The 12,154-nt window shown below is 34.5% G+C and overlaps 1 protein-coding gene across 1 annotated transcript in view; it reads left to right on the top strand.

The window, feature by feature from the left end:
• LOC126739640 (uncharacterized) overlaps positions 1-10,604 on the top strand; it is a 109,774-nt gene extending 99,170 nt beyond the window's left edge. Inside the window, exons 8-9 of the mRNA XM_050445409.1 lie at positions 1,408-1,638; positions 4,244-10,604. Coding sequence (XP_050301366.1) covers positions 1,408-1,638; positions 4,244-4,608 — 596 coding nt within the window. The 3' untranslated portion in view covers positions 4,609-10,604. The remainder of the gene's footprint in view (positions 1-1,407; positions 1,639-4,243) is intronic.
• The last annotated feature ends 1,550 nt before the right edge of the window (positions 10,605-12,154 follow it).

Below are 12,154 nucleotides of genomic sequence, written 5' to 3'. Positions count from 1 at the left end.
ACGAAAAACAAGAGCAACGCATCAATCTTAAATTTCTCGTTAAGTTGAAAAAAACTCCGACTGAGTGCTATAAATTGTTGCAAGAGGCCTATGGGGAAAATTCTCTTTCTCGTGCGCGTGTTTTTGAGTGGTGTAAGCGCTTTAATGAGGGCCGAGAGAGCACTGAAGATGACCAGCGCTCAGATCGCCCTGTCACTGTTTCAAATCCGGAAACAGGGACCAAAATCAACCAAATTGTGCGTGCAGATCGTCGAATGAGCACCCGGATGATTGCCGAGGCTGTAAACGCCGATAAAGAAATGGTTAGAAAAATTTGACACAGGGAATTATACATGACCAAAGTCTGTGCGAAGTTGGTGCCAAAAAACCTGACTCTTGACCAAAAGCTCTTGCGTCAACAGGTTTGCTCAGATTTCCATGAAAGGTTAGAAAAAGATCCCGGACTGATGAAAAACATTATTACTTGCGACGAAACGTGGATTTTTCAATACGATGTTGAAACCAAGCGGCAATTGATGCATTGGAAGACGCCTGAATCTCCCAGAAGAAAAAAAGCAAGGATATCCAAATCAAAATTCAAGGCAATGTTGATCGTTTTTTTCGACATTAACGGTATCGTGATGACTGAATGGGTTCCAGAGGGTCAGACTTTTAACCAGACTTAGTATTTGTCAGTTTTGGCAACACTGCGAGAACGAGTTCGTAAGAAACGGCCCGAGTTGTGGAAAAACCACTCGTGCATTTTGCACCAAGACAACGCACCTGCCCATAACGTGCTATCTGTGAAGCAGTATTTGGCCGGTAAGCGCACTCCAGTGCAGAACACGAGCCGTATTCGCCAGATTTGGCCCCGTGCAACTATTTTTTGTTTCCGAAGATAAAATCTGCTTTGAAAGGGACCCGATTTGAGTCGATGGAAGCGGTAAAGCAAAATACGGCAGAGCTCCTAAAGGCCCTCACCAAAGAAGACTTCCAGCACTGCTTCGATCAATGGAAAAAACGTATGGAAAGATGTGTGGACATGTATATTGAAGGGGAGCATTCGAATGTATAATAATTTTTATAATAAGACCCTTTTTCGTAACCAGTCTCGTTATTTAATAGCCAGACCTCTTATATCGCTAAAGACGGAAACAAGTAGTAACCACCTAAGAGATGGAAACATAGCTGGAACTCTGTCTCATAGGTTAACCTACCGGATTGAGCCTTTGCAATTAACAGACTTTCGCAAAATAGTTTGAAACTCTATTATAGCTGTAAATGAGAACATTACTACAAAGATTTTCCTTTGCAAAATGCGACCTTTCTTATTTTTACCACATGAACTTTCCAATTTACTCAAATTGTTGTTTACAATTTATTTATTTACAGTTGCAATTTACTCAAAACCAAACTCACTTTTTTCAGGGGCTAATCCGACCCTGCGCGACAACGGACGCGGCTTCCGAGCGGACCAATGGGCGCGTTTCTGCGGCCGCTACGTCTGCGCAGATGTCATAGAAAAGCACGCCCGCCAGAGGCTCTTGGAACGCTCCACGTCTTACGGTAGCTGGGGCCTAGAGCACGAGATGGGCAACAGAGTCGTAGTAGCAGGAAAAGTTGTTCCTATACCACCCGTTAACACTCCGCCGTGTAATGGTATGATAAAAAGATAATCTCTTTTCATAAATTACTCTAACCCAGGTGCAAGGGTCTAACAAAACCGCGAATGGATTTATTTAACCTTTAGAATGTAGTTTCAGATAGTTTGGGAAAAGCGGCCGCAGATAAATCGGATATATATAAAACAAGTTTATTTAAAAAAATCGAGAAACTAATATTGTCTTTAAAGTTGTAACAGTAACCACAAAAATAGAATATACTAACATTTTTATTTTCGTGGCTTTGACAATTAATGTTTCCCCATTTTGAATTACAAGAAGACTTTTATAAAAATCGTGGTATTCTGGTATAACTAATAAATATTCATATTTTTTTTAGAAACCAAGTTTTTTCTCTGTAAGGTTTTGGAGGTTGTAAGAAAATAGAAGAACGTTTCCCTCTTCTTAAGTTGATGTGGATTGCCTTAAACAGTATTCGCATATAAGGCGCATTGAGTTCAGAAAATCTTTGCTTAAGAGTAAACATTTAACATCCTTCTAATTAAAAATCGTTGAATCAGTAGTTTTATGTATAAGTCCAGAGAGTCAAGAATTATTGTTGCGACTCAGCACAACCAGTAGATACGTATCTTAAAACTTGTTGCTATTTAAGACAACCAGAGGATATGTATCGTTGATGAATTGTAACCTTAACTTTTCGATATTTTTTAAGATTTAGAATATTTAAATCGGTTTTTGGTGATGATATTCAAAAAAATGGTTAGACAAATTATGATTAAGCCCGAACAGACATTCTTAATAAATATTTTTTATATATGAAGATATCAAATATTTAAGATCACCCTGCTTAATAGAATCAGTGTTTTCCGGTGGTATTACCCAGATGGCACTATCTATTATTTTCCGAAGGTTATAGGGCGAACCAAGGAAATGTGATACAGTTAAATCCCTCATGAAAATCAAGAGGGTCTTTACTCAAATTAGTAAAGCGCAGCGGTATGTTGCAACAAGAAAACTTCACCAATTATATTACGATTTACTTTATACGGAAATGTCCGTTCTTGGCCATTTTTAAAATTTTTTTCCAATTATTGGGCATATACACTTTTGCATACTCACTAGGTTTTTCGATTGCAGAGTGCATAGAATCATCTCGAATGTATCATGCTTCGAAAGGGAATGCTCCAACATATAAATAATATATTGCTCCTTCTTTTTTCATTTATTTTATCTCACAGAAACTCGTGTCCTTACTGCGATGTTACCTCATAAACCGGAAGATTAAAAACAAGGTCACAACAAGGTTATACAAAAAATATAGGACAATTTTTGACAGCTTCTAGGTTAAAATTTAACTATACACTTGTCTTCTTGGACTAATTTTTTTCAGTTTTTCGGTATTCATCTGCAGCATTCTTTCTTTTAGTGTGAAGTTCATACTCTTTTTTGTCTCCTGTAACATTAGTTTCGTCCGTGCCAGCACTGGTCCTTTTATATGAACCGGTTTAATCTGCTTTTATTAACTGATTTATAACTGATTATTAACCATTTCTGAGTATAATTTACACATTATCTCTTAATATAAGTTTCCTTCTAAATATTCTTGATTAGTATCTTATCGACATCAGTAAGAAGGTACTCTGGGAAACGAATCAATGTGATTAGATTGGAAGAAATATGTTAGCCTGGTCTATCTGGGATTGGTGCCCTAATAATCGATCAACTGCTCTTAGTCAGAGCAACTCTCCTTTTTTCTTTGAAATATTTAATTTATTGAATAATAATCATATATATTTTACAGACATTTACATTTTATGTAATTTGTAAAGTGTGTATTTTAAAGTAAATGTTCGTCTTCAACGTTCTGTACTGAAGCAAGCGGCTACTGTTTTGTTTTATTACTGTATTATTTCTTTAAATTTCTTAGGCTCCAGATTATTGAATAAATAATATTTCTAGCTATCAGTCATAAGTCTTTAATTGCATTTTAAAACGGAGCTACTACTTTTCTTTTTTAGCTTGAAGTCGACCTAGTGTGTCGGTATACTCTTCACCAAGTGATCATTTGGTCTTTGGAATCGGATTTTTTATCTTTCCTTGTTGCGCCTTTCATTTGATTTATTATTGATATTCTCTTCCTAAGACAAGTATTGTGATAAAAAAATTAAGGTTATATACGATGTATTATGTACATTGACAATAGCGTCAACAATAAAAGCAAGTCATTTTGACACGCCATAAGGCGGGATGTTCATATGACATTCCAAATAATACAATTTTCTCGTTTAGTAAAGAGCGTATGAACATACACCTACGACTTTCTGGCAAATTTCTCTTGGGGATAAATTGTTGATACGTCTAAAAAAAATTTATCTTATAAACCAACTCGCAATTTTGTAAATATACCCTTTTGGCTCTAAATCCTCGATATGCACGCAGTCTATGCAAATAGAAATGATATAACTATAATTTTCTTACTTAGCCTTATATGGCGTGCTAAAATATTGGATGCTCTGGTACCTAATAGTAATTTGAACCCAATAAAATATCTAAATACATCGGATTGAAACTTTTACATTTATATTGAGTTATTAGCTGCTAAAGGAATGGGTGCTCTTAGAGTCATAACTTCTTCTTTTCAGGTTTCAAATCCAAACTGAAAAAAGTGTTTCGCACGTCTTCCGGACCATCCTCAGACACCTTCTCCAGTGCCCGGTTGGTCACTCAGCTGACTTCGGCTGCCCTGTGCGCGAGCAGTCCGGTTCTTCCCAGCAGCGGGGCGGTTTCGCCCATGGTTAAATCGCTCCTGAGGCCTTTGACGGTACCACGGCTTCAGATTACATTGGTAAACAACAACGGCGATTATCCAAATCACAATTTGGAGCCGTCAGAGGAGAATTTTACTCAGGATGATAAAGTTGGGGATAAGGTACTTGCCAGCAATGGAGCAGTTGCCAATGGGAAAAACGAACCGGTGAAGCCTAGTAGGAGTAGAAAAAAGAAATAGCACGAATGTTACTTGTGTAAACAATACTGAAGTGCCGACAGAAGAGTTTACTTAATTAGTTTATCAGGATTTCCTTGAAAAGAAAATCAATCTTTTAACTGTAGATGACTTTTTTTTGTGGGGAAGTAATTTATTATTCGGACTTAGGGATCAATAAATGAGAGTTTATATTTAAATTGGTCAAGGATCAAATATGTTGGGCTTCTCAGGGCACTTACATACTCTGTGAGTAAGTCTTTAATAATATTTCTTACGTGCAGTTTATTTTTAAATAAAATTATATTTAGAAGCAGGATATCAGCATACGGTTAAATTTAGAAGTAACTATAAGTTTATTAAATATTCATCAATAAAAAATTATAGTTTTGGTTTAAAAAAAATGAAGGTCTGATATCATTTATAAGCATAAAACACCTATATAATATTTATAGACTCTATAAATAACGTTTGTTTTCAATGGAATTTAATTTAAACATAGTAGAAGTGGTAGGGAGCTAATACAAATGATTCTGTCTAAAACCCTTGGACACAGAAAAAATAAAACAAAGCATAAAAAGACTTGAGGAAACAGACTTAATCCAAAAATTACTACTAAAACCCTGGGAGTAGTTATTTTTGAGATTGAATCGTAAATAAAAAATGCCTCTTTGATCGTAAATAAAAAATGCCAGAAGTCAAATTTCTTGCCTAGCATAAAATGACTCCAAAGGCTATAAAACGTAAAATAAAATGTCCATTCAGTGAAATATATAAAAAATTATTTTAAATATCTGTATTATTTGGAGCAAAATTGAAATTCATGTGATTTAATCATCTCTGCACTCCTCTACTAGTAGACCAGGCTTTTTACCTTGCAAAAGGTTGGGTAGAAGTTATTTTGGAATATGTTAGTTGCGGGTAGACTGTGACCAAAAATACAAAATTTCGACCTTGGAAAAAGACCGCGCAAGTCGCCATCTTGGATTACACATACAAAAAAAAAGGTTTTTTGGCATTATATCCGTAATGGTTATTTTTACGACAAAGTATGACATAAACAAAATTAAAGAAACAAAATTTCCCACATTTTATGTATTTACACTTTTTTTATACCTTTAATATACAAAGACTTACACGAACACAAACATAAAGTTCTTTAAAAAAATACTTCAAACAAGCATTTTTTAGTTTTAAAAAATATGTTTTTAGCTATTTCAGTAATTTTGTTATTCTTGTTAAAAGAGGTGATATTTTTTCGCTATCGTCGAGTCGCTCACGAAATTGAAACAATACTCAGTTTGCAATGCAAACTGAAAGCTTATTTCCACGTCACCATGAGGTAAAGCTAATCGGCGCGTTTTTTTTACCGTGTATGTAGTACGCTGTCACTAATACCACGACCACGAGTAAGGCCCCCATTGCTATGCATCATCCTCATCAAAGTTTGTTCAATGGTCATGTCAGACCAAAACTTATCCGATCGTCTAATCGTAAAATAGCCTTCAGTCGTAAATTTTTGGTATTCACTAGGATCCATTTTTTCTTCTAAATTTAACATGTCTTGCAAATATAAATGAGCAAATTTAGCATAATGAAAATGCCCACACTTGCGTGAAAGTAGGGCAACATTCTTTGAATAGTGTCGAGATGTAGTTGCCAGTTTCCCATTCGCTCAGCTTCAATAAAGTGCTTCACTAAAGTTACCATCTCAAAATACTCCATAATTTAGCTCTGGGGCCATAACTTTAAATGCCTCATCTTCGTCCGACCTCAGAATAACTGATTTATCTAAACGGCCAATCAGTTGTCTCATAATCGCATTGTCATCATCAGTAAATTCGAGGGTGTCAAAAATTGTATGTGCCAAAGCAAGATGACATAAAATATGTGCACGAATTGCACGTGCATATGCGTGACGAACTAACATTTTCTCTACACTATTATCAGCATAAATCTGACAAAAAAGATCTTTCAATCCACTTCCAGCCATAATATAGCCAACAGATCCCAGGAAGGACATCAAAAAATGAAAACCTCCAAGTCTTACGATGACATTTATTTGTGAGTTTGGGATGGTTCACAACAATTTCTTGAGCTTTTGCGTACAGTGGCTGGTCAAAGGTGACAAGGCAGGTTTTTTGATTGGTCTTCTTACATTCTTTGACTGCCAATAAAAGGGCTGTAGGTATTCTGTCATGCTGACTAGGCGGAAAATTGATAAATGGAAGGCAAAAAAGATTTATCCGCCGTTACCTGCTCCATGAAGCCGTTCCAATCTGGAAGTTCCAGGCGCACATGAATTCCTCGTTTCTCGCTTGATTTGAGAAGAGTCCGAACGCCTCTCTCTTTCACGACAACCGAGTCACTTTTATTTAATGTTTGGTCACGAATAAAACACAAATTCGTTTCGATATTCTCCATTGCAAAACGTCGCTTATTAACTGGTATCTTCACCACTCAACAGTGAAATGATGAAATAAAACCCAATTGACTGAAGGTTATGTTGCGGCAGTGTTGCCAATACTGATTAGAAATAGGTATTCTGTTTGTTGCTTCGTAAATAATTATTTTATTTTATTTTTCGTATTTTATCAGGTTTTCTTTACCATTGCTTTAATTCTGTTTATGGTTGTCATATTATATCTAGTATGGTTGTCATATTATATCGAGATTTTTTAAAAATTGTTTAGGGGCATAGGGCCTCGTACCAAAAACAGTATTGTAAAAATTGTGTTACCTTGTGTTGACATAGTTTTAAATATATGTAGCAGTGCAAGGCGCAAATGACATAATATATTTGCTCATTTGCCCTTATGGTTGTTACAGTTTATTTTCGTCAGATACATAAAGAATAAGAAAACAAAATGAATCTAAAATGTTAGCGAAAGCATAGCTCGATTATAGAACTTTAAGAGGCAATTTCTAAGCTATTCTGGTGCTAAAATTAATAAAATAAACAGTTATCATTTCAGTGTTAATTCTATTTTTGATATCAATAATTTTCAACCCTTATGATGAAACTCAAATTATTAATCATAACATTAATTTTTTTAATTGTTTTGATTTCACTAATGTCAGAAGTCATATCCTAGCCAATAAGATCCCAGCTCATTCTCCTATATCCCTACTAAAACCATTTCTGGCGCGAAAATCTTTGACCTCTAGGAGTTTTGAAGAATAAGCCTTTGAAGAAGGTTGTTTCTTGGTATTTTTGCCGATTTTACTCCAATGAAAAGTTGAAAACTCACCTTTTGGGTATTTTAGTTTGTGGATACTAAATGCCATACTGCAATAGTGCAGGATTATAAGTGGTGTAGTTAAATCCCAACTTTTTCAAGGTTCTTTGTTTAAGTGTCCAGTTTTGTGTTCCCGAGAAAAGGCCAATTCCATTGGTAAGTCCTAATATTTTGATTTGGCATCTTGGTTTATGATAATCTACATATTACACATGTATTTTTATATAAGTAGACTCACGCATACCGTTAAGTTTAACCATCAATGCTTATATCTACTTACTCTATTGGCGATTCCTCAATCTGGGTATTCTTCCACTTTCAGGCTTTTTTTTTATCCCCCGGTATGGTCTTTATCCACCATTGTAAGTAGAAATCTCCACTCATCTACTCCAATAACGTCCACAACATCTACATTGACATTTACTGTTAAACCGATCCACCCAGGTCCCCCATCGCAATCATGCAGCCCTTTTGGAGCCAGGTTTGATCAATGTTTGTGACGTTTAGTGAACCATGCAGTCAGTAAAACAACCTAACCAGTAAACCAAAGTCCTATCAACATTCATTAGCTTTACTGTAGTATATTAGACTAAATACTAACCTCAAAATTACATTGTTACCACTCTCATCATTAGATTTTACTACCACACCATTGTTTTGAATAGTTTCATAATAACTAGGTGCATATTAGTTATTTTATTGAAATAGACCGTATAGATCTTGTAAACTGGATAAATAGGCCTATTTCGAAAGTACTCACGCGAACTTTTAGCCCCAAACAACATAATATAAGATTTTAGTCTTGATATAAACACTATATTTAGGAAGGGCAACATAACTTGTTTTTAAAATAATAAGTTTGATTATTAATTTTTCTTTTAATATAGATTCACTTAAAACTGTCTGTTCTTCCTTGTGAGATTTTCTTTCAGGTTTATAGGTATAGTGCTTTTAGTAATTTCCTGTTTTCTTGGTCATCGGGATTTTCTTATCCATCTGGGATAAAACAGGTGGCGCTTATATTTTATTGATCTCTTGTTGAATCCACACGCCACTCTACCAAAGTGGTTAGTGCTAGTCGGCTTCCCTTTGAGAAGATCCCCTGAGCTGTCTCTATAGCCTATAGTAAGTCTCCCTCCTTCCATTGGTTCCCTTGTACCCACTTTCTAACCCTCACTCCACATATTTTTAGTCTTTACTCTCCTTTTTCCTTCCTGTTATTATCCATTCCTCCATTCAAATTTCATTTAATCCAAGTATAATTAAAGCAATATTAAAGTAATAAATTTTTATTGATTAATTATAATTATTAATTCTTTATTTTTTTATTTAACATAGTATATAATTAATTTAACTTTGTACTTTGCAAAATTAAAAAACCCCGTTTATAAATACGAAAAATCTCGAGTTCTGAGTATTTTTTTAAGAATACCATCTTTGTGTCCGTCTAACTCTTTATATATTAAACTTACAAAAAAAACTGTTAATACATAAAATATATTAAATTTTATTGTCGTTAACTTTGCTAAGAACATGTTTTGTTGTAAGGTGAACAATTACGGAGATAATGTTAAAAACTGTTTCTTTGTACCTATAATCCAAGATGCCGGCGCGCGCGGTCCCCCTCCCAAGCTTGAAAATTTGGATTTTTGAAGAGGGTCTACTCATAAATAATTCCTACCCCACCTTTTGCACGCCAAAGATCTTTTTTTGTACCCACTTACTGGTCTATAGCTTTAAACTGAGTCTATCAAATCTTTTAGTATCATAAAACTATTGTGCCAATATATTAAGTGCCTCTATTTAAAAAAAAACTGTTTAAACCGATCTTCTCGTACTACATAACTGTTTTTTTAGAATTCATTTGCATTTGGTACTAAAAACTTTTCATCATAATTTAACTTAGGAAGTACTCATATCGATGTAGGATCACTAAAGTATAGCTTTATACTGCTAAAAGATTAATTTTTTTTCTAGAGCATCCTGTGTATGCGTAAAAAATATTGACACCAATACAAGCTTAAAATAAAGTGTGATAAACGAGGTTTAGGCAAGAAAATCTGTTGGACATTTCTCATCAGAGACTGTTCGATGAAACTCTAGATGTATTTCAAATAAGCCTTTGTTTGCTTATAAAGATTTTTTTTAAATTTAGTACATGCCCTAATGATCCAAAGATATGCCAGGAATATTTACTTAAGATGTTCAAAACATCTCAGGAATGTCCGATTAACTTACCAATCATCCCAGCAATTACCGAGCAATATACTGAACATTCAAACTCTATTATATCCCAGAAATGTCTATGATCATTAGGGTAATAAATAGGTGATTCATAACATATGCTACAAATATTATAAGTGTTATTATTTTATACGCCCTGTATTATTTTATATTTTAAGCTGCAGTAGCCTAAATAATTTTTTCCTGAAATATAGTTAATGACTTTTCGAACATTTTTGTACTTAATCTGTGCTGTTTTTTGATAAAACAATTTATAGTGTGATTTTAGATTTAGTTTTTCATATCTTTTGTATATAGTTATTTATAATAATTTTTTAAGATTACTGTCGCTTTATATAAAGAGACTGGCTTAGTAAGAAAAGATGACTAATTCTCTTATATGTATATTATAAAATTTGCTTAAATGTATTTACATAATTAATACTAACAGGCATTTTTGCCCCAATTTATATAAACGTAACAACATAATTTTGTCGGACCAAGAAAAATACACAATTTTTGAACGCTCTAACATATATTCATTTATTATAGATCGAATTATATATTATACGTAAATTATATAGTATATAGGGAAAAAGCTATAATATCTAATAAAATAATAATGTAAATTATACATCCTTATCAATTCGCCATGTATAAACTATTATTGTTTCTATTACAAAATAAAATTTTAAAACTGTTTATTTTGTACCTGAGTTTTATTTACAAAATAAAACTTTTTATTGCAATCATTCTCCGCTTTCCTTTTTGCGTTAACGTAGTTATCGCGCCAGCCAATAAGGAAAACGCTATCTCTTATTAACCCTTTAAAAATCACAGTTGCTATAAATGCAATATTGCATACAATCTTACAATGGAATTTTTTACTTATTATAATCGATTAAAGAAAAACCATTTTTTTCTGGGCTGGGATTCTAAAATTCATATGATTCGACACGATTACTCGATATGACTGATTCTAAAGAAAATTTTCAGTCGTGTCTTCAGAGTGTCAACGCATTTGTTTCATTTATTGTTTACCAATAGTCATACCAGGTTTTCATCAGTATATCAAGAAGCTTTCTTAAATACAACAACTAATAGATTTAATTCGACCCTATTTTTCTTCTTCTAACCTTCTGCTAAAAATAGAGGCAGAGGAAGTAGAGTTTTGAGTATGTCAAGATTTTATGCCACAGATTGTTACCAAAGAAGCACTGGACAAGATTTTAAATTTGGAATTAGCGAAAAACTACTACAAGTCGTTGGATCTATAAAATAACTGAAATTATTGACAATCACCTTGGTTTGGTTTGTGGTTTTAATGGCTTCTGCTACGAGGCAATCTGCCAGCACGATTCGGAGATTTGGGAAAACTGTCGGGTATGTACCCTGTTCCCCGAATCGATATTTTCACAATTTTTAATACTGAAATGCACGGTGACGCCTTCCCTACGAAGCATCCGGCCTGGCTACCGGCGTGAATAGGTTCAGCTACCACTGGCAAAGGGCAAGGGTAGGAAAGGGTCTAAGAAGGGTTTCAAAGGATAGGAAAGGAAAGAACGACCACGTGTTGACTGGGTGCAGGATGCTGCGGAAGTGGGCTTGATACTTTCACTAAATTTACTTCTTAAAGGCACGTTACATCTAACGGCAAGGGGTAGGAAAGGGCTTAGGAAAGGAATCCGAAGGATAGGCAATGGCGAAGCGTACGAGTAGACAAGGTAGACACTGTCTACCCAAAATTATCCAGTTATTCGTCATTAATTTATCGTGTAATTATTTCATGTATTTGTTGAATTAAAATTTAAAAAAATTAACACAGAACGTAGTCGCTATATTTACTAATATATAGTATCTAAACATGATTAATCCGAAGGCGCGCCCCGCCTGCCGCACCGATTAAGATAAAAATACAGGGCTAATACCCAATTAATGTATATGAGCCCGAGGAAGACACATTGATATTTGTCTTCCGAAATTTGGAGCATATTATCGAACCAAATACGCATCAAGCAGGCTACAGAGGTCCCGCCGCATCAGCATTCAGCCTATTACCATAGATTTAACTAGCTAACGCAACTAGTAACTTGCGTTAGCTAATTAAA

Source organism: Anthonomus grandis, chromosome 8, assembly GCF_022605725.1.
Source record: "Anthonomus grandis grandis chromosome 8, icAntGran1.3, whole genome shotgun sequence".
NCBI lineage: Eukaryota > Metazoa > Arthropoda > Insecta > Coleoptera > Curculionidae > Anthonomus > Anthonomus grandis.
Note: the sequence above shows the minus strand (reverse complement) of the source record. Positions and strands in the feature narration are given on the sequence as shown.